Source organism: Crotalus tigris, unplaced genomic scaffold, assembly GCF_016545835.1.
Source record: "Crotalus tigris isolate CLP2741 ecotype Arizona unplaced genomic scaffold, ASM1654583v1 scf7180000023718.2468807, whole genome shotgun sequence".
Lineage (NCBI taxonomy): Eukaryota > Metazoa > Chordata > Lepidosauria > Squamata > Viperidae > Crotalus > Crotalus tigris.
In genome coordinates, this window is record NW_024100137.1 from 592,342 (window position 1) to 615,839 (window position 23,498).

The 23,498-nt window shown below is 38.9% G+C and overlaps 1 protein-coding gene and 1 long non-coding RNA gene across 4 annotated transcripts in view; one reads left to right on the forward strand and one right to left on the reverse strand.

The window, feature by feature from the left end:
- Positions 1–2,862: 2,862 nt before the first annotated feature.
- CCN1 (cellular communication network factor 1) lies at positions 2,863–5,997 on the reverse strand. Its single transcript, XM_039321021.1, has 5 exons — positions 5,656–5,997; positions 5,071–5,287; positions 4,310–4,657; positions 3,944–4,146; positions 2,863–3,831 (listed from the first exon to the last, which is right to left on the reverse strand). The coding sequence occupies exons 1-5, from the start codon at positions 5,716–5,718 to the stop codon at positions 3,532–3,534; spliced, it is 1,131 nt and encodes a 376-aa protein (XP_039176955.1). The 5' UTR covers positions 5,719–5,997; the 3' UTR covers positions 2,863–3,531.
- A 2,254-nt stretch (positions 5,998–8,251) lies between these two features.
- LOC120297871 overlaps positions 8,252–23,498 on the forward strand; it is a 67,169-nt gene continuing 51,922 nt past the window's right edge. The window contains exons 1-2 of one of the 3 annotated variants that reach the window (XR_005553908.1): positions 15,503–15,567; positions 16,947–17,043. This is a non-coding gene — a long non-coding RNA (uncharacterized LOC120297871). Of the gene's footprint in view, positions 8,514–8,981; positions 10,228–15,502; positions 15,568–16,946; positions 17,044–23,498 lie in introns of those variants that run through there. The other 2 variants (XR_005553910.1, XR_005553909.1) reach the window with 2 other exon arrangements.

Consider the following 23,498-nt stretch of genomic DNA (forward strand, 5'->3'; position numbering starts at 1 on the left):
TACTGATGCATTGGCTACCAGAAACATTCAGCTATAGAACAGGAAGCCAGAGTTCATTGCTGCGAGGTATGGGTGAAAGAGAACTGTTTTAATTTAATCTGAAATATAAGTTAGATTAAGTGTGGAACAGAAATTCACAGTGACATTCTATGAATTAACAAACTGCAAAAATTGAGCCAACAAATTCATCCATGTTGTCACAGGAAACCAATTCACAAATAGATCAACATGCAGAACATGTTGTATTTTCATTCTCAGGATTAAATGGAAACCCAGCATGATAAGCTCCAGTGAATTTCATACTTCCTTTGTTATCAAAATATTGCGTAAACAGTTTCAGATGCAATTAAGAAAGATTATTTTGGTAATTCCAGAAATTACCAAATAACCATGATCACTGAATTAAATGTTGTTATGGAAGCGAGATAAACAATTGAATTTATGGCTAACTTGGTTTTTGTTTGTTTGTATTTCATATTTCCAAACCGCCAATCTCCCTCAAGTAGTATATCTATTAGGTTAACATGCACCAGGAATGCATATATCTAAAAAGGAAATCATTGTAAATGTTAAGCGCAATATTACAAACGTTAGTTGATGTTTTATGACAACATTCTGAATCAGTAGGAACATGTCATGTCCTCTATATATAGTAACTGATATGATGCTATGCAGAATGTTAGGTTGGCTAGGTTTAAATAGCCATTGAGCCAAGCAGAGCATGGGGGAAAAGGCCTTGAATAACCACTGTTGTTATTTAGTCCAAGTTTCTTTATCACACTGGAGTAGTTTTTTTTTTTAAAGTGTATGCTGTCTAAAGTTTCATGGGAAGACATTGTAGTATTTTTTTTAAGGTTGGAAGAAATTACTTGCTTTCTAGTTAAGAATTGTTCCCAACATGGGAGGTGCATTCATTGTTTTTAAAAGAGGCATGCTTTCAGTGGTTATTTTAGATTAGTGGGATCCTTAGACAAAATGTTGTCAGTGAGCCCTCTTCCTGAATGTAAATAGATCCTCCTAATTCCTGCTATTCCTCCTTCGATATCTTGTATCCTACTCTAGGGATGAGTAATCCACTGACCAGGAGAAAGGATAGGGCAAGCAATTACTCCTATTTGCTCTTCTTGAGAAGCCAATGAATAGGCAGCATTAACATGAAGTTAGAAGTTAGAAAAGGCTGAGCAAGAGATCTACACTTTCAAAATGCCCAATGAAGCTTCCTGCAATTCTTCAAATGTATTTTGTTGCTTTTTGACTTAGTGATATGACTACCCTGTGTCAATTAGTAAACCAGGCTTAGCATAATTTTTCACTCGTTTATATTCTGGCTTCCAACAGAGGCCAGTCAAACACCTCAAAAGGCCATAAAGTAGATGTCAAACAATGTCCTTGATTACTTTAATATCTAATTATTCAAAGCTACACTGCGATTAATCAGGGAGGAGTCCCCTTAACTAACGTGGTGGTTAACCATAATAGATTTGTTCCTGTGGATTTTAAGCCATTAAAGCTTACCACTTTTAAGGCCTTATACTCTCACCTTTCCTCTCCAGGTTAGCAATGGAATAATGGGTATTTGGTGGGTTCATCCCTTAAAAATGACTACTTTCCCACAAGGGCCTTGGGAATCAATTTTATCTGTGCAACAATATTAGTGGATAGAACCTGAAGACAATATTGTAGGGTAAAGTTCCATTCTGCGGGCAACTCAGTTAGCTATGTTAGATATTCTGTATTCCATTCTAGTCTCATCTGGTTTCTTCTACTGGGCTACCAGCAATCTACCATCAGTAAGCATACCTGGTCTGTATTGGGTTGTGGAAAGAGGTGTACCTCCTGGAATTTCTTTCTAAATATTAAACTGTTTATATTTTCACTCATTTCCAACCTCCCTCAAGCAGATTGGTGCCAATGCTCTCTGCATTATTGGCCACACAAGACATTTTGCAAAAAAAACCCACTTGATAATGCATCTACATCAGAATTAAGAGTAAATGAAGCAACTCATGTGCTCTAGTTTAGACTGGGTAGCTTCTAGATTGTGTGTGACTTATTCACCAGACCGTTAAACCCTATTAGATAATGTAGAAGAATTCCAAATCCATCAGTCCTAATCCTTGCAACTGGGGGTTAAATATTAATGAGATTTGCTGCTCAATTATTATGGAAATGAATGAGCAAAGAACAACATTGCGTGGTATAAATGGGACAAAAATGTTTAAAACTAATAGTTCCTTCTGTGCTCATCTCTTTAGTTATTTGCCTGATCAAAGGTTCATATTTTTGCAGGTAAAAGGGAAGTCAAAGGCAAAAGGAGAGGCGAGCTCTTAGCCTGCAGCAAAAAGTGAGATGAATTCCTGACATTCTTTTCTTTAATGTGTTTACTTTTTAGTAAGACCAGTAATTGCTTCACCCTCATTTAAATTAGAATTTAGTGAAACCACCTCCTGCAGACTGTAGAAAAGCACACAAAGAGCCCATTCACTTGCAGGAAGTAACCGGAGAAATCATACAAAACACTGTCCTGCTTAGTTGCTGCTGTCTACTTCACTGAATCATGAGTAGAACAAATTTTAAATTAACAAGGTCTCTACTAAAAAGCAGCAGTCGATCAGCATAGTTTTTTTAAGAAGACACACCCTGATTAGAGATCAAGAAGTGATCTGGGAAACAGTAGTGTTTAAAGATGACAGGTAAAGAGTTTCATATTATGAAATATTCCTAACTCTTCCATTCAACATTTCATCCCTGAATCATTAGCTCTAGGACCCTGGAAAGATGGCAGAACTTTTATATTTATCGTGGGAATGTTTATTTGAAAGCAAGACTCATTTATATTTATATTTTAAAAGTACTACACAGAAGATGGAGTTATGGTCCTGCTTACCCCCTCCCCATCAGTTTGAATCATATTGACTGAAATTAGGTAAATATTTCTTTATTAAATGATTAATTCTATAAATAAATTTTCTTAATTCATTGAATATAAAATTAAATTATTTACAACTTATTCCAGTATTGCGGGGTTTTTTCCCCCTCTGAGAACAAAGCTACATTTTGATAAATAAAATATTCAGCTTTAAAAAAACCCAATTTCTGTTTGTAGATGAAATATGTAGCTGATGCTTATAGCTGCCATAGATGGGCACTCCAAAAGTGCCCACCTTGGAAAAGAGTGTTAACTTCCAACATGACTTTCAAACAACAAAAATGTTATGCTGAACAGTAGAAACTGATGAGTTTCACTGCCCAAACAGACAAAACTTTGTATAAACAGATAGAAACAGAAATCAGTAATCACAAGTGCTCCAAATTGAAGCAGTAAGTTTGCTCCAGTACTATGAAGCTTTAAGTATGCTCAAACTGTTGCAAAAGTAACCAGTCACACAGTCCTTTCTTGTTGTTCTGTGTTGCCCTCCACTGGGTAAAGGCATCACTTCAATAAGAGTTTTTTTTCCCCACTGGTACTTCAAAAAACAAAGTCAGATATTAATTACAAGCCTCCTTCTTAAGCCTGCACACATCACAACTTTAGTCCCTAAATTTGTGGATGTCATTGAATAGCTGGTAATTAGGATATGCCTCATTTCCATGGGGACAGTTATAGCTGCATTTGCAAGACTGGATCATCATGACATTCTTGTTGAAGGTCTCTCCATCATCACAGTGGAACTGGACCCTGATCGTCCTGGTCTGTTGAGGAGTGCAGCATCGGCCATCCACACAAGAGCCACAATACTTGGGGCGGTACTTTTTTACACTTGAGCATCCTGCATAAGTGAACTTGACTGGAGTTTGGGTCTTTCTGGTCTTGGTGCATTTCTTTCCCTTCTGGAAAACAAGAGATTGTGTAGTTAAGCCAAAACTCTTACTAAAAGACACACTATCCATCCAACCTAGGAATGACACAAAAACAGTGTGAAGATAAGGAAGACCCATTTACCTTCAAGGAGTCGTAACTAGGCTGCCCACATGGCCTCACTTCACATATCCTGGTCTCTTTAACTAGCCTACAGCCGAGATTATCATTGGTGACACGTGTAGAGACTCCAGTTCCACAGGTCTTTGAACACTGAGACCATGAAGTTGTTTGGACAATGCATTTTGGATTCTCAAACGAATGGCTGCGAATCTCAGTTTCAAACACTAAAAGACAGAAGGAAGAAGAGAGGATAAGTTTCTCACACGTATGAGTTCTTTGCCTTAGCATGCATAGCAAAAGCCCATAGACATCAACAGATAACTCCACCCACTCACTACCCACCCCTGGCTAGCACAGGAAAATGTGTAACCAATATTTATAACTCACCTGGTAACATTTTCAGCTTTCCCTTTATCGTGGATATTAACTCATTTTTTCTGGTCAATTCTCCTTCAGAAGCATCCACATCAAACCCTTTGCCAAAGAATCCTTCCAGCTGTTCCAGGGTATCTTTGGAGTCATCACAGACCCATTCCTCACAACACTGGCCAGGAACTTTTACTAGTCTTGGGTTAGGACAGCCCAAATTTGGAAGAGAGAGTTCTTGCGAGCAGAGTGGGATGCAGCCAACAGCTCCATCAATGCATGTACACTGGTGTTTGCAATTGGGCTGAAAACTTTCTCCATTCTGATAAATTTTGGAGTTGTATTCACAGGGTCTTCCTTCTGACTGTGCTGTAAAAGTTTGAAAAAAGAGGGAGATATCGTAAGTTGGGCTCAAGTCTCCTCTAGCAGAGTGGTTTCTCTCTCTCTCTCTCTCTCTCTCTCTCTCTCTCTCTCTCTCTCTCTCTCTCTCTCCTGCTCTATTAATTCCAATTTTTGGGTAAAGAGCCCTACAATCCCCCAGAGCTCTAGGCTAGAACAATAAGTTAGTCAGGAATCACTTTTCCTTATGTGCTGTTACTGCAGTCCAGACATAGTGAATTGCATTCCAGACTGCTGAAGTAATATGCCCTTCTGCCAATCTACCAACAACAAAGCATAACCATACATGGACTGAAAATTGCTAAACTTCACCACTACGAGAATGGGTTAGTATGTATCTGCATGAATGAGATATTGAAAGAGCCAAGCTGCCAGCTTCTTACCTCTGCAGATCCCTTTCAGAGCGGTGGAACTGGCGCCAAAGTTGCATTCCAGCCCCTTGGTGTGATCACAAGGCTGTGTCTTGCTACAGTCCTCATTGAGCTGTTTCGCGCAGACTTTACAGCATTTACAACCATCCAGAACCAGACCCACTCCTGGAGTGCATTTGGGAACCTCCAGAGGACATTCACAAGTGTCTGGGCAGGAAGAAGAAATCACCTGCAGAGGAGAAACAAAGGAACCATAGCTATGAGATATAACCCGCTACTGTAAACAAGATAGTTAAAGCCGTCAGCTTTCCTGCCATAGATAAGCAAAACATTCAGGAAGTGCACTCAGTTATAGCCATTCCGCACTTTCTTCATCTGGAAGTTTACTGAATAGGCTTCACTTTGGAGTCATTTCTTAAACCTGAATAGGAGAGCCCCTGTTCTAACACACATTCTTCACACACGCTGTAATTTTCGTGCAGGCAACATGCGACTTTATTTATTGAAAAAGAGAAGGTTGCACATTTCTCACTGAAAATAAACAAGGGGGTGGGGGAAGAAAACCTGCACCCATCTGAAATCAAAATCCATACCTACCCTGTTTACTAACTGGAAGACGGCAAAAGCCAGGATAAAACAGCTGGTTCTCCGCGAGTTCATCTTCGCTCGTTTCCAGACGCTGGGGATATTACGGTCCTTTTTTTTTTTCCTTAGCTCAAACCGAAGGCGGCGCGGGGGGAGGGAGAGAACCCGAGCAAAACAGCGGTGTTTTTCAAAAGACAGTCGGAGTCCTGGAAGAATGCTAAACGCCTCGCGGCTGCTCTAGCTCCTTTTTCTTTTCTTTTTTTTAAAAAAGCCAGAGAATAGGCACCAGGTCTCTTCTCGGCTTTCTGCTCTTCCGCCTGACGTTTCTCACAGCCCTTTGCCTGTCTGAGCAGACGCGGAGTGGGAGCTGCCTTATATATGCTACCGCTGCCGCCGCGTGCTGCAGCTCCGCTGACGTCGAGCCAGAATTCTAAAGCATCAGGAATTCTAAAGCATCTCAGGAATGTTTCCTTGGCGCGGTTTGCATCCAAGCTCCTCCCTGTCTAAGGGCTCTTTATGCTTTGGGGAGGTGGAGGGCGGGAGGGAGAGCTTACACTGACTACAGCAAAGGCTTTCTTTCTTTCTTTCTTTCTTTCTTTCTTTCTTTCTTTCTTTCTTTCTTTCTTTCTTTCTTTCACTCCCCCACCCTCCTTAGTTTCAACCTATTAAACCATCATATACATCGGTTTGGTTTTCCTTCCCTTCGCGTTATGTTTCCTCCACTTGCGGCCTGGGAAAGCAGCGCCTTTAGCAGATCGGCCCGCTGACGGGTTTGGCTAAATAGCCTCGATGCTATGGAAGCTTTTAGGGAAGAAGGGTGCGGGGGGGGGGACGGAGATGGGAAGGGGACGGGGCAGAACAGCCATGCAAATCTTTTCGACGTTTGGGTGTGATCCAGGACTGGAGCGAAAGGGTGTATCCCATAAACCTGGCGGCGTGGTTTAAGCTTTATGAATGGGATTGTGCTGAGAAACTCATACGCTGGTCGGCCCCGTTTTCTTAGACATTTGGAGGGAGGTGGGAAATATTTGTTTCTATGCCCTTACGTTTGGGGGGAGGGGGTGTAGTTACAAGCCAGCCCCTCTGCTCCTATTCCAGGTCATCGCAAGGGACACACGAGTTAGCAAACATTCTGATGTGCTTTAACGAATCTGAGTGTCTTCCGATATTTATTCTTTATTAGATATTTTTAACCTGCCTTGATTACTTCATCAGTAACTCAAGCTGATGAAGGTACTTAATACTTCTTCCTCCACCTCTTGTTCCACACAACAACCCTGTGAAGTGGATTGGGCTGAGAGAGAATGACTGGCCCAAAGTCACCCAGCCAGTTTTCATGCCTAAGGTGGAACTAGAACTCATGATCTCCTATTTTCTAGGCCAGCGCCTTCAACCACTACATCAGCCTTTTGCCTGGGATGTTATCAGGTCTCCTGCCTTTGAGCAGGGAGATGGATTAGAAGGTCCCTTCCAGTCCTATAATTCTATGTTCTAAACTGCCCTTCATCTTTGCATTCATACTGGGATGAAAGTTCTTTGGATTAGTTTTCCACTTTGATTATAATACACTTTGGAAATCAAGGTTTAAAAAGACACTTTTCTTGATTCTTGATATGTTTGCGGGGTGGTGGTGGTTGGGATACAGGTTGAAGGTGGGAGAGGGATGACAGGTTTCAATAAAAGCAAATGTGAAAGCTTCAAAGTTATGCAAATACAACAGTTGAACTCGCAGTGACCTTTACTCCAACCCTAAGTAAATATAATAAACACCTAAATTGCATGCTCCAATTTACACATTAGTTATCAAAGTAATGGTTTTAAAATTATGAAATAAATTGCTTTAACTATATCTACTTAAAAAAAGCTTGATATGTATCTTGGAGTTTTAACACATGTCTACTGTATATTGCATTACGTTCCAAATGCCTATGACTCCAAACCTCCACTATTTAAAATCCTTCAGAATCCTACATTTTGTTGAGGGTCTGAACAGTAATATAAAGCAACAGTAGATCTTCAGAATATTTCCCCTCTTAATATTAATATTTACTTATAATTCATGCTTTTTGCTAACAATTCTTCTTTGAAGCTGGGGGAGCCGTTGTTTCTATCTTTTGTTATTACCATTTGACTTCATGGCTGTAAGTATTTCCAGATGGTGATTCAGACACTAGACGTAACAATATTTCCATATTTGGTAGAGCAGTAGCTTGCATTTTGCACATTTTTCTATTCTGTTATCCAACCACAAAGCATTCCTGACAGCTTCAGATACTGTTAAATATAGACTTCACTTTTGTTCCCAGGGCAGGAAATTCTTTGGAATTCCTGATGGGATGTATTTCCACCTCCCACCCACCCCCCTTCTTCAGTGGTCTGCCTATTATGGTTTAGGAAGAACAGCATTGGAAATAATAATTGTGGTTTGCTGATGGGGGGGACTTGCTCCTTTTATGTGAAATACAGGAATCCCACTTGAGTTTGTAGCTATGTACATTTTTATTTCAATATGCTTCAAAGAGAGGTCTTGTGTTTGTTTTCAACAATTAAAACAGGTCTTATGTTTGTTTCCAATAATTAAAACAGACAAGACTAACATGCAGAAAGCCCACCACTTGCAAAAAAGCAAGTGATTAAACAGGAGAGGGAAGAGGGAGGTGATGTGGGATTGACCTGGCTGCCTTGTTGGTGTCTTACATGTGCTACTCAGTCATAGGGGGGTGGCCATGGAGGGGAGGGTAACTTACCCCTCGCCAGCCCTACTGCTGCTTTGGAGGAGGAAAAAACTAAGCCCTCTGCTGTTGCCAGAGTTTAAAGAGGTGTAGTGCATGGAAGGAGACCTGCCACAGGGGTTGTGAACATGTGTTGGGGTAAGTGTTGCTCCTGGGTCTTAACTTGAAGAGATGGAGAGATATACAGCACTGTATATGTCTGTTAGATATTGTGAGGAAGGAAGGAAGGAAGGAAGGAAGGAAGGAAGGAAGGGAAAGGAAGGAAGGAAGGAGCAGTTTTCTTGAAGTTTAGAAAGGATTAGATTTTCTTTTTTTCTCTCTTTGGGGAAAGGGGTTGGGAGCCTTTGCAGCCAAGGAAGTAGGAGCAGTATAACAGAGCTAGTGTCTTGTATAGGTGGAGGCTCAAAGCTCCAGTCTGACTCAAATCCAGTAGTGTTTCCACAAACAGACTAGGTTTGGTCATAATAATAATAAGACATAATCATATTTTCAAGTTGGTTCTAGGCATCTCTCTATCCCCCCTTCCCTTCCACCTCCCGCACACGTCTCCTTCCCTCTGCCAAAGAGCAGACACGAGGCTGATAGATAAGGGTCCATCTTCAGGTGGAAATTCCCCCACTCGCCATCTATTTCTGCCCTGCTGAAGGCAACATGAGGAAACCATCTGGTTCGCGAGGCTGCCAAAAAGAAAAAAGAAAAAGAAAAAAAAGGAACGAGGCTCAGGATAAAATAACTGTTTGGGTTGCTTTTTTTTCTCTCTCTCTCCACAATTCCTGCCCCCTCCTCTTGTTCCAGAACGAATACCCTCCCCAAGGGAAAACGCTGTTTCAGCTCCCCCAGACCACTGGCAGCCAAGGGGCTGCCTAGAACAGGAGCTCGCTGAGAAACGGCCGAGGCTGCAAAGCCGCCCCTTCAGCTTGTCCGGGTTGTGCGGTTGCTCCCGGCGATGGGGAAGAGGGGAAGGCAGCGAATCTGCGTCGCCCTTCCTGCTCTCCGGTCTGGCTCCGAGAAACTAAGACTGAGAAGCGGGGAGTGGGATGCAAAACAGAGGGTTGACGCTCCGGCCAAAGTGATTTCCGGCTTCGGCTGAACGAACTCCAGAGGTTTTCCAGCCCCCGCCATATTTGGTGAAAGCTTAGAGGACCTCGTCATCGGCACTCTACTAAGACGGTGGCGTAGAGGAATGGAGCTGCGCCAGAAGAGCTCAGAAGGGCCTTGGATTACATACCGAAGATACATGTCACTTGAGAATCTCTAAGAACATGTTTAATCTCTCCCCGGAGTGTTAGGAATATTGCTTCCTCTCCTGACGGAAAAGAGTGCTTCTAGGCAGCATTTCCTGCCTCGAAGGGCTCTAACGAGTCCTTTCTAGAGAGTATTTCAGGGCTCATTTTGTGAATACAAGCCAAGGACTGAGAACTAGATGGAAGCTTTGCGAGAGAAACGAGATGGATATTTGGCAGCACCGACTGGTTTATTTATTTGTTAAACTTAACACCCTCTCTTTCCTTCAGGAGCTCAGAACAATTTGCACGGTGCTCTCTCTCCTCCATTTTCCTCACAACAACATTCTGGGTGCCAAGATGGTGTAAAAGAAAAGTGACTGGGGAAAACCACCTAGCAAGGTTCCATGGCTCTGGCTGTGCTTGATCTGGCTTCAGGTCCCTTCTGTGAAGCTGTGCCATTTGGTGAGGCCCACAAAATGGGCCTTCCTTGTCATGCAGTTGCTTGATGGAACACCCTCTTCCTGTAGATTCAGATGGCCCTGAACTCATCAGTCGTCTGGCAGGCTGTGAAGACCCAGCTTTTCGCCCCAGGTCCTTGGGCCAGGCTTTTAATGGGACCCAGCAAGGTTGTATGGAATATGTGGATGAGGTTTTTGTTGTGGTACCTTGACGTTTATATATATATATGTATGATGCTTTTATTCCTTTGCTCATTGGCCAGAGTTCTGGTAGTAGATGGACAGCCATTTATATTTGCTGAATAAATAAAGCTGGACATCTCTGTGCCAGTCCAACAGCTTCAGTTCTGAAGAATGTTGCATTTTACTACAGTCATTTCTTATCTGCTTGACCAAGCAATCAGAGGAATTTGACTGGAAACATCACTGTAGAATAGACATGTCAAACACAAGGCCCGGGGGCCAGATGTGGCCCGTGAAGTGGTTTCATGTGGCCTGCGAAGCCGTCCTGGAAACAGTGAGGGAACGGTCCCCGCTGCCTTGGCCCTGGCCCAGGCCAGCCGGGAGCCAATATACAATTTTGTGGTGGCCATCTTGGCACTGGCCCTGGTGGACCATGCCTTGGCACTTGCCCTGATCCCACCCCCTTCTACCAGAGACCCTCAAATCTAGTCCCACTCCTGCCCAGGCCCCCATAGGCACCCTTGATGCGAATGGTGTAGAACTGGCCATGCCCACCCAGTAGGCCGCACCCACTCCATCTACTTCCACCCAATCGGCTGCACCCACTCTGGCCACACCCACCTGGCCCCCCAAGGGCAACCACAATGCTGATGCGGCCCTCAGTGAAATTGAGTTTGACACCCCTGCTGTAGAATCACCAGTTACACACTAAGAAATCTGAGAAGGACACTTAAATTATTCTTGAAATAATGTGAAAACGTATTCTCCAGCTCTATAAAAGTACTTAAGACATAGCTGCAAAACTCAGCAACATCTATCAGAAGCAATTCCTACATAAAGTAGGGATGCATTTAACCCCCTGGCATTTTTACATTAATTTATTAAATATTTGTCTTGCTCCAGTTCACCACGCTCTTTTCTTGTATGTAGTTCAACAGGCTCTTTTCCTGGATGGTACTTGCTCTTTTCTTGTATGCAGAAAATTCAGGCATCCCCTCAGTGACATCAGGGGAAATAAAAATGCCATACATGCAAGATTGATATTTAGATGTAAATAATTAGAAGCAAAGTAATTCTTTTCCACAAAAGAAACCTGTTAAATGGCAATTATATTGTAATCTAATGAAACCAGTTGACTTTAGGTACATAAGGACATTTTTCAAGCATCAACAAAGTGAGAAGGTTTGATGCTATCTCATCAGTCCCAGCCTCTATATGAGCAATTGCCCTCTTCAGGGCCAAGCTATAACATTTCTAGAGGCATTCCACATTCAGATCCATTAATCTGGGTTTTTCTTTCTTCTCTCCCTCATTCTTGCCAAGCATAACCATTTTTCTTAGTTCATCCACTCATATAATACATCCAGAACATATAATTTTTGTTACCTAAACATTATTTCAAAGGAGCAGTTAGCCTTTACTTTTTTCAGGACTGATTGGTTCTTTTTGTAACTCATATAATCCTAATACTTATTTTCAAATCCATAATCCAGAAGTGTCCTTTCTTATACTCCTTCACAATGGTCAGTTTTTACATCTACACATCATGATTAGGGAAACCATTGCTTTAACTATTCTAATTATCTATTGTCATAGACCCTGCCTTAACATTTAACATTTTATCTAAACTTGACATTTCCTCCTATATTGTTCGTTGTTGCCTATGCTTGAGCCCAAGAAAATAAATCTAAATATCACTTACACTTCTTTACCATCAGTTCTCAATATCAAACATGCTGGTTTACATTATTTTTGTCTAGTTAAATTTGCAATATTTTCATATTCTAGTTTTCACATTCTAGCTTTACTTTCTTGATGAGTTTTTCTAAATCTTCTTTAACTTTTAATTAATAGAGTGAAATAATGTAGTCTATAGTCACCTTTCAAACTCTGGCTTTGAAGAAGATTCTTGAAAATACTGTGCACAGCCAAGAAAAGTAACCAATGGATTATTGATTATCTCACTCAAGGCAAAAGTGACCTTGCTCAGATTACGATATCCTACTTTGGACACATTATGCAAAGACCTAGTTCTCCGAAGAAAGCTGTAATGGTAATGAAAGGCAGAAGGAAAAAGAAGTGACCAATCAGCAGCATGATGATTGGACTCAGATACAGTGGCCATGGTTGCACCATTGGAAGACCTAAAAGACCAAGTTAGGGAAAATCTATCTGTGTGGTTACTAAGAGTCAGTGCTAACTTGATGGTACATAATTAATTAATCTGTTAATTTGCACATTATCTTTCATCTTGTTCTTTTTATATAGTGGCTTATACCTCCCCCCCCAAACTCTAGGTTACATAGTCTCATTCCATACTTGTTGGCATTGTGCTGTGAGTCCTTTAACTGCTTATTCTGCAGTTTGAAATAGTTCAAAAGCAATGCCATTTTAATGCTTTTACAGTATGTCTTCTCAAATAATATTGTCCACAGCAAATTGCAATGATACCCAAAAGATGATGTTTAACCAATGACATTCAAATGCTGGCATTGAATATGTAACCAATGCCAATCAAATACTGGCATTATATTTTTGTGTTCTGATGTCTGATGCAGTTGTATAAATTAAGGTTTTATATAATGGCACTGCCATGCACTCATTGTCACTTGATTCCTTTGCCCTTCCCTCCAGATGCCCATGTTCTCATGTTTCTCTTTCTAGTAGAATCATTTGTGAATAGATTCTCTAGAAATATTTCTATTATTTCATAATCTTTCATAATCATCTTAAAACAACTTTATTTTCCTACTTTCTTTAATTTTCTAAATTTAGTTTAAAAAAAAATTAAAAAAAGTTTTGGTTCCATGACTCATTGGGGAGATGAAAAGCTGGGAAAGATAGTTAAACATGGAAATTCATAGGAAAAGACAGTGGACCTACAGTATGACCTCTGTATTTAATGTTAATGTTGTTTCAGGTTTTCACTCCTTTGCTCTGATTAATTCTTTTGGGTGAAATATATAAATTTATATTTCCTATGTAACATCTGTATAGACAGGACTAATTAGAGATTTTATTTTGGTTGCTCATTTCTATATTAAACTTTTATCCTTTGCGAAATTTACTTCTGGACCTCTCTGCTCTTCTAGAATCATAACAATGGAACTAGAGAATAATAATAATCTTTAATATTATTAATCATCAACATCTGCCTATCACAAGTCCTTGGGAAGGACTCAATAGGACACAAATGCCAAATCCAATCTAAGCCTCTGGCACTGTGCAACCAACCATAATAATTTATTAAATGTGTATGCAACCCGAGTGTCAGCAGCTCAGGGCACCTCATAACAAATAAAATCAATAAATAATAATAATAATAAAAAGTAAGTACGATGAAGTAAGCGGTCTCCCTCTCCAAAGGCTTGGAGTCTTTGCAGCTCTTCTAAACAATAGCAAAATGGGGGCATTCAGATCTCGGGAGGCGTCTTGCCAGATTTTCAAACCTGGTGCTGCCACCAGGTAAGCTATTAATTCTCAGATTTATATCTACGACACATCTGGGAAGATCTCACAACATAGATTATTTTGAGTAATCAATTTGTACCGGGCTGTATATGTATTTATTTTCAGATTACAGATTGATCTGGAAATCCCTCAACCATTTGAGATATGCCTAGAGTCCTCCCAGGTTGAGTGGAAGTCTAATTCTCCCCCTTCAAATTTTATGAAACATGAATGCATCTTGGACTGTGTGAGTGAGAAATTTTACAACTGGGGTGGCAGGAATTTCAACAGCTCTGCATATCTATGAGGTTTATTTAGTAGCATAGATTCAGATAGTTAACCACATCATCCTCAAAGTCCCCCAGCAACCCAATGTTCTCTTTATTGCCTTGAATCTGACCTTCTCTAATCCTGCATCCATGATTTACATAGCCTTATCTTACTGCTCTTTACCACAAAGCACCTGTTCTTTGTAAAATAGATAAACCAGGGGAAAGAGTTAGGACAATATGTTATTATGCCAATGGTTCTTTCTATTGCGACAGTAAGGGTTGGGTTATACTAAAGTTTGCTAGTGAGGAAAAACTCAAAGTCCACATGGTATAAAAATAAACAAATTTTCCAGGCTATTATCAAAGTGAACACTCCTCAAATCGAAGTTTAAAGAAGCAGCACAGCCTCAAACCACAACTTTCCACCCTGCAGCTTGGTTTCTACTGGCACACTGGATTCTTGTCAGTGGTTTGAGCTTGTGCTTTTGAGCTCATGCTCATGCTTTTTTTTTTTCTGGGGTTCTAATCATATGTGGTGTGTGTGTGTGTGTGTGTGTGTGTGTGTGTGTGTGTGAGAGAGAGAGAGAGAGAGAGAATTTCAGCTCTCTTGAACTCTAAGAATGATGTTAGCAATATGACATATTCTCCAGATGCCCATTCAAAGCTAATGTTGGAGAGTTCTCCCTGTCAATCCTTCTGAATTTCAACATTTCAGCTTCTCAGTTGTCAATAATTTTGGAATGAACTTTCCATTCTATACTTTCTATAACAGATATACAAATGTCCTGTGTTCAGATTATTCTAGGCTAGAGTCTTGAGTGTTTTAGACTGTCAATGTTCTAATGTCAATGCTCACTGGAGATTTGAGATTTAATATCTCCATCAGGCATTTAGTCAGGGAAACCTAGATATAAATATTTGTGAGTTGGTTGCAAGTATTGATTGATATGAAAATAGAGAGTAAGGAAGTGTAAACTAGACCTCCTATGAAATTATGTTAAATTATTTTAATAATAATGTCAATTCATCTTAAAATTAATTGCAGTGTTAAAATATCACACTGCTGTGAAGAAGATGGAGAGAGACATTATACATTACTATGAGTAAATATATATTTATGACAATTGCATTATCATAAGAACTTATTCCCTTTTCCGCAAGCTATTTTCTAAAACAAGAGTCTCCAAATTCCTTAGCTGATTGATCCCTTCATAAAGATAGGGGGGTAGATAAACCCCCAAATTTATTATATGAAAATAATGTAATGAATACTTATTTAACTAATTGTACTACAACAACAACAATAATGCATAGTACTATTTATACTTAGAGGTCGATATTGATCACATTGGAGAATCCTGTTCTATAATCTATCTGAATTCTTCCATCCCTTTTGCCCAAATATGTCAATATATTTGAAAATAACTGTAGTTATTAGGTACAAAAAACTAGGTCCACATATGAAAATGCTAATTAACTGATTTATTTACAGGAGCCGTGGTGGCAAAGTGATTAGAATGCAGTATTGCAGGCTAACTCTGCCCACTGCCAGAAGTTCGATCCTGACTGACTCAAGGTTGATTCAGCTTTCCATCCTTTCGAGGTCGGTAAAATGAGGGCCCAAATTGTTGGAAGCAATACGCTGATGTTGTAAAGTGCTCAGAAAGTGCTGTAAAGCACTGTGGAGTGATATATACATCTAGTGCTATTGCTATTATTACTAAAGCCTATGCACAGGAATTTTCTCAGTCTATGGTTAACACCTGGAGAGAACTAGTTGAGAATTAGTAGTATTTGGGGGGTGGGAGGTAGACTTTGTCCTTTTATGGCTATGTAATGATTCTAAACCAGTGATGGCGAACCTTTTAGAGACCAAGTGCCCAAACTGCAACCCAAAACCCACTTATGCATCGTTGGGTGCCGGGTGGATGTGGCCCATTGGGTGGGTGTGGCCCATAGAGTGGGTGTGGCTCATTGGGTGAGCGTGGCTGCGGTGGTAACAGCAGACTGGGTGGGACTAAAAAGTTCAGTCAATCAATTCCAACTTTGCAAGATTTTTTTTTCCCATGAGAAGTTGAAATTGACTGATTCATTGAACCTTTTTTTTTTTTTTTTGTACATGGTGGCGGAGGCCTAAAGCGAAAAGGTTTTATAAAACCCAGCTGAAGGCCTAGGACTGGGGCTGAGTGCCGCCTCTGGCACCCATGCCATAGGTTCGCCACCACTGTTCTAAACTATACCTTTTTTAACTCCTCCCTCTAGGTCTGCCAGTCTCTCTCCTATAGTAGTTTGGACCTATAGCTGCTCTTGCCTCAGTCAAAAGCCTTTTTGTTCCCATAGTTTTTATTGCTTGTCTTACCACCATCCAATGTACTACGTGCTTATTCAAATCCTTAAGAGAAGCTTTTGGAAAGCTTGACTGAGCATGTTCAATTATACACACAGAATTCTTGCTGTTTTTTTTTTTTTTGATGGAAACCAATATTGCACATTTATACTATGAGCTATATTTTAATAAGAAGTAGTATGCAAATGTTTTCAATAAATAAATATTAGAAAAATATGAACACATGTCAATGCTTATTTTCTCAGTTTAAAGTCCATAACATCATTGCTTATAGTGATTATGAATCTAAATGCCATACTCCTAAATAGAAAAGGCAAGTAATGATCTAAGAACATGCTCGTGACTTTTTGAATTTACCCCTAGCATTTTCTTTAGAAATTCAATATTTTAAACTGAAAGAGATGCTCAGTTGCTACAGTCACTTTTTTAGTCTTCACTGGCAAATATTTATTTTGCTAGTTTCAATTCTCCATTGAGAGTATTTTTCCTCAAGGATTCATTTATTGTAATATATTGAAATACCTTTTCTTCATTTCCTGTAGTATATAACATTTATGTTAATAATTTTCCTGCATAATTCAAAATCATTTGAAATTTTTTAAGAACAAAAGAAGGTGCTGTTTTTTTTCTTCAAGGAGCAGAGAATCTAATTTTACACATGATGGGACTGCAAGACCAGGACAAACAATAGGAGAAATAAAATGAAAAAGGACCAAAGATAAAGCACATTAGGTAAACTTCATTCATCCTTTCAAAGCAAAAAATATCATTATGTAACTTAGGTGACTGCTTCTTCATAGGTAATATTAATATTTCTTTGTGCTGAACACACAAAAAGAACAATTACATATTTTAAACAATTTCCATATTTTAAAAGCTAGAAAATAATTATATAATTCTGACTAAATTCTGTAGGTTTTATTTAAATATTTAGTTTTTCTTATTCGTGGAAATGTTCATTGAATTTCTAAATTACTGTTTACAATATAAATATAAAATAGTAGCAATTATTTACAAAATGTATAAAATAGTGCATGTTTGATCATGAAAGAATACAAATCTTTTTTTTTAAATATGAAGTAATCTTATCATGTTTGCATTACAAAATGTAATTAAATGACTATATAGTGGAAGTATACTAAACTATTACAGGCTCAGCTGTCAAACTGGCCACTGCCCATGTCAAAACTATGTTCAAACACTGTATTATGCCACTCAAAAAGCTAAAGAAAGTTCAAAGGAGAACTAGGATAATGTACAAGAGCCATAGCCAAATGACAATAATGTATGTGGCTCCTCCTACAATGTGAATGGCTAAAATTATTGGAAAATCCAAAAATTTACTTTTTTAGTATCTCTGATAATGGTACAGTTTATAAACTTGAGAAATAAATAAATCCATTCATCCGTCCGTCCATCACATTTTTCTTACAAAGAAGTCACAGTTTCAATTGATGCTGCTCTCCAGTATTCTCCAAAGCATAGTGGTTCTTAATATGGAGAGGCATGTAACTTTAGTGAAGATTTTTTAAATAACTTCATCAGTGATGGGATTCAAATATGTGAACAACCAGTTCTCTGTGTGGATGCCTCTTCCGGAAGTCCATTCTGGGCCTGGGCAACAAAAAATTAGCTACCAGTTCTGCCAAAGTGGTGCGAACTGGCTGAATCCCACCACTGGCTGAACCTCATACAGTAGAATTTAGTTCCTAATCAAGCTATGTGAGTTCCATTGAGGAACCCCCCCCCCCAAAAAATTCCACTGACACAGATTTCACCTAAACCAGCCATTGCTTTCACTGTCATACTCATACTTTGACTATGAATAAAGTCTGGTCATGCAGGGAGGGATTGAACAAGCATAGTCAATGAATGAGTTTCTTCTGTCAAACTTCAGAAAAATCTCCTAACACTTGTAGGGCTTGGTCAATGTGTAATAGGACTTGAGTGAAGAGATGTGTCACTATTAACATATATGGAATCATTTCATTTCAGGAAGCCATGGGCTTGTACTTGTTGACAAGAGGCTTGTATAAATAGAAATAAGCATATGAATAAATAAATTACTCTGTCTTTAGTAATTCTCTCATCAACTATGTCTTTCAGTTTTATTTCACTGAAAATAATATCCAATAATATCTTAATTGTAGTTTTTATGGCACTCTGACATAGGGATGGGAGATGGTGTTGCATAAATAATAAGCAAGTGGAACATTTAGCAAAGCAATTCATCCTCATTCTTTAATAAACGTGTTGCTCTTCAGAGATCTAGGTAATAGTCAGCAAACTTTTCCTCCCAGGTTCAGTAATAAGACTTAATTTGTAAAAAGCTTAAGCGAAACATTCAAAATTTTCTTCCTTCTACCCCCTTTCTTTGTCTTTTTCCAACTGATACTTAACATTCTATAGCAGTGATGGCAACCTTTTAGAGACCGAGTGCCCAAACTGCAACCCAAAACCCATTTAAGTATCATTGGGTGCTGGGCAGGTGTGGCCCATTGGGTGGGTGTGGCCCATTGGGTGGGCGTGGCTGCAGTAGTAACAGCAGACTGGGTGGGACTAAAAAGTTCAATAAATCAATTCCAACTTTGCAAGATCTTTTTTTTCCCGCGAGAAGTTGAAATTGACTAATTGACTGAACTTTTTTTTTTTGTACATGGTGGCGGAGGCCTAAAGCAAAAAGGTTTTATAAAACCCAGCTGAAGACCTAGGACTGGAGCGATGGTGCGCGTGCCCACAGAGAGGGCTCTGAGTGCCGCCTCTGGCCCCCGTGCCATAGGTTCGCCACCATTGTTCTATAGCTTCTCAGTCCTTATTAAACTTGCTTTTAATCTCTCACCCCTTTTTCAGATTTATTCTATCTCTCTTAAATATGCCATTTTATTTTCTATGTCTCTTACTGGCCTTTTTTCAGCTACAATTTGCTACCTACTATTTAATTTTACTATTAGAAAGTGGTGAAGCAACAATAAACAAGGTAGAGAAAAGGCTCTAAAAATGACAATATATTTTTAATAAATGTGTGTGTGTGTGTGTGTGTTAGTTTTTCTCTCTTGGTTTTTGTGCTCTTTTTAAATAAACAAAACAGAATTTCTAGGAATTGATTCATATGTCTCCATGGTTTGTAAATTGGTAAATTTTATCATGTTGAGTGATAGATACAGCAGATGGACGGATGGATCACAGACAGAAAGACAGATAATCTTCATGCATGCATTAGGAAGAAAGGCATCTCTGTTTCTTTAGTCTTATAATCTATTTTATACAGTTTGAAGCAACTCTTTCCACTGGTTTTTTTTTTAATTTCTGTCCCACTGAGACTAGTGGTACTTTTTCTAAAGTAAGTGTGCACGGTTCTTATGTTTTCCTTTCCAGAATGCATGAAATAATTTTCATATTCACTTCTCCAAATATTTGCTTTATATCCCAGGGCAAGCAAGAATCTGGGTTTTAGCTTCATCTCTTTTATGCTTTGCTATTCCGTGAAAGTTACACATGTTTTTACTAGCTTCTATTAAATTCTAAGTTCTAGCTTAGAATTTAAACGTTTGCTCCAAGCATTTCTAAATATAATGTTTTTGGGTATGTATAATGTTAAGGTCTTGCACTTTGGTGTAAATTCAAGAGCAATAGCAATATGTATGTAATTGTTTTAAAGTGGGCATTTTAAAACCTGTTGAGATAACAAACATGCACATTTAAGTAGAAAACCTTACTTTGGCCTGAATACTGATTAGTGCCAGGCCTACATCAGCTGGAACCTTTAAATAAGAACAACCCATGACTCTATTTGGTGAAGAAGGTATGTTTTATTAAAAGTCAAGCAGGATACCGTAAAGCAAAACTTGCTGTGTATTGCTAATTAACTATAGTCAACTTTACTGCCATGCATAGGAAGAAATGGGAGGAAGTCAGATAATTAATTCAGCTTTTATTAAATCAGTGCATTTTGTGCTGCTGGAATTAGAAGGTTTGGGAGATGGAGAGGCTCTTTACCTGGAAATGCCCATTATTTTTATCAGCTACTGCTTAGAAATAAGAATTTTCTTCTAGAGTAGCGATCAATATTTAGGGCCCATGTGTTAGAGAGCCAGGATCCAGGGGACTGCAGGAGAGAACAATCTGGACTGCATAGAACTACGTTGAAATTGCATGGGAAGAGAGCTTCTTCATGCCTGGTTAAACATATTTCTTTCTATATCAGGGGTGTCAAACTCGCAACGTCATGTGACGTGTCGCGACATATCATGACTTTTTTTCCATTGCTGGCAATGGGGTGGGCGCGGTTTCACCATGATGCATCCAGCCTGCGGGCCGGCAGTTTGACACCCCCATTCTATATGGTCAGTGATACCATAGATATTTTAGAAGACAGCATCTTCTATCACTACATTTTATTTTGGGTGGCTATATATCAAAAAAAGAACATGACTTTCTCCTTATAGTGTCCAAAAGTTCTTCTCGTACCATAGGAAGATGAAAACATTTATTAATAAGAACATAAAAATAGTGAGCTACCAAGAATTATTTAATCTTAGGATCTTACTTCACACCATGTTCAACCAGATTTATATCATGTATGTGTTTGACTTTGAGAGCAGGCAACTAAATTTCATTTTTGATGTGTGCTGTTGTGCCCACAATAAAAAAATGACAATAAAGGTTATCTTATCTTATCTTATCTTATCTTATCTTATCAGAATTCTGCAGGTAGTATTTGAATGAAGTAATATCTTCTGGCTATTATTTTCCAACCATTGATGTTCAGTGGTAATATTCCTTAAGTTCCAAAAACTCTTATAGCTAAATATCTTGCATAGATTTTTTTAATATGCTTTTAGAATTATCCACAGAAAATTGCCAACAGCTCATTTTATTGCTTTCAAATCCATACATTAATATGTTGTCATAATAATTCTGTCTTTTAGGAATACTAACTCTAATCTGACTCTAATCTAAAGTGATCTGATTATTTTATATTATTCATGTATTTGTTATAAGGAGATAGAAAATGTACTTCTTGGCCACTGTGAAATGTATTGCCAATAGCTGTATCTGGTGTTCAGTCTGTATATGACATTATGGGAGATACTGCAGTATCCATGAGTTGCATATCATCTTTTCCTTGTAGGCAATAACTTAAAAGCCATCCTTGAAGCCAGTTCATACATGTACATACAACTGCTGATTTATTCCTATGCATAAATTGCAGCTAAACTGTGAGAGCATTAAAAAATATTGAGCATATCAGGTGCTGTGAGGTTATATCAGTCTTTCTACTTTGCTTGTGTTGATTGTGCATTTGCTCATACAAGTTATCCCTTGAAGCTTCGGTATATGGAAAATTTTCATTTACCTCACTGTTCTTATCATCTAAAAGTACTTTGTTGATTTTTTTTCCTATTTCCATTCACTATACTTTGAGCAAAAACAGTAGCTGGTCTTGGAGCAATTTAAAGACTTTCATGTTTGCCATAGTAGAAGAGTTTAAGGTGCCACAAAGCCTTTGATTCTTTGCTACATCAAACTTACTTTCTAGAAACTGATTTGAAGAATTGTATCATGGGATTCCCCCTGTAAATATTGTAAGGCTTTCTTTGGAAAGAATGAGTATTTGCAGTGTCAATGGTCTTCAGTTTTAAGTGGGTTTGTGTTCTTTGAAAGGAACTTGACAGTTTCTCAAAAGAAGAAATGTAAATATCTCGCCTTCTCTGATAAGATAGAAAAGACATGCTGGCAGCCAAAAAATAATATATGTATTTTAAGAACTATTATTGCTGCAGGTGTTCTGTTCAGGAATGCATATGCACTTGCTCTTCTTGGTACTATTTATCTATAAATTAAATGAACTTGATTGGTTTCCAAATCATAATGATATTTCATACTTGAGAGAAGTCTTTTGGTTTAGCTAAATACAGTTAAAGGTAGAAAGTTGAGTTTTGGCAGGGATTGGGGAGAAGATAAATGTTACAGTTGTCTTATCAGATTAAGGCAGAACAGTGGCTCAGAGGTTAAGACATTAGGCTTGTCAGCTGCAGCCCAGGTTAGACACCTAAGCTCCTCATGATGGGATGAGTGAGGTCCCATCCTTGCCCCAGCTCCAGCCACCTAGCAATTTGAAAGCATGCAAAGTAAATATGTACCAGTTTGGTGGAAAGTAACAGTAGTCCATGCCCACATGATCATTGACAGTGCTTTGGACAGTGCGGGCTCAATGGCCTTGAAATGGAGATGAGCACCTCCCCCTATAGTTAGCAATGACTAGCGGAGTAAAATCCGCAGACATTCCTTTACCTTTTTTTACCTTAACAGATTAAAACAGGGTATAGCAAAGAAGTCAAATTATGAAGCTATAATTTTAACTATACAGTATTTGACTATGCAAGGGGAAATCTTCACTTTGATATATTCATGTAATAATCTAATCCTTCAGGTTTGTCTGTAGGTGTCCTTCAAATGTGTTGTGACTCCCAGAATTCCAAGTACATTATAATTCCAATACATCTGTGCGTATTCAGATTGGGAAAGATTGTGGCCTAGTTAGCTTCATAATAAGGTATGTGTGTGCAAACCATGTCCCTTTGAATTATCCAATATTTTAAAAGGCCGAATAAATGTATTTTATTTGCTTCCTGAAACATTAAATGTAATGTTAATTGTGGCAATTCTATTTTAGCTCCTGTGTATATTATGATAGTTATTTAGCAGTACATTCCAATCTATTTACTTGAAAAGGAGTCCCATTAAGTTTAATAAACCACCCATCCCAATAAACCAGCGGTTCCCAACCTTTTCTATACCCTGCACCCCTAGAACACTTCTGATATATTCTCGCATCCCTTACCATTCAAAATAACAGCAATGAATTATGCATATACACTATAATTTTGAAACTTCTAAATCCAAGTTTTCACACCCCCTGGAATATCATCTCGCACCCCCAGGGGGTAGGAGCACCCCTGGTTGGGAACCCTTGCAATAAACGGAAACCGAATTGTCACGTACATCTTTATTTTCATTTTATGGTAGCAATGTGATTCCTTTTTTGGGGGGGGGGTTTGAAAATATTTGGTTCACAGCTGAGTAAGGTCCCCTGAACCTTACACATTCCCTAGAACCACAGCAAGGAGACTGGACGCTATATATTTGAACAAGTCTAGACATTTTTATACCTGCTCCAAGAGCCA

Bases quoted from the DNA above. Each gene is read 5' to 3' on its own strand.
- CCN1 (XM_039321021.1), bottom strand. From the start codon at position 5,718: ATGAACTCGCGGAGAACCAGCTGTTTTATCCTGGCTTTTGCCGTCTTC. The intron at 5,288-5,655 runs GTAGGTATGGAT...TCTCCTCTGCAG, and splicing joins TCTTCCAGTTAGTAAACAGG to GTGATTTCTTCTTCCTGCCC. The intron at 3,832-3,943 runs GTAAATGGGTCT...CTTGTTTTCCAG, and splicing joins CTAGTTACGACTCCTTGAAG to AAGGGAAAGAAATGCACCAA.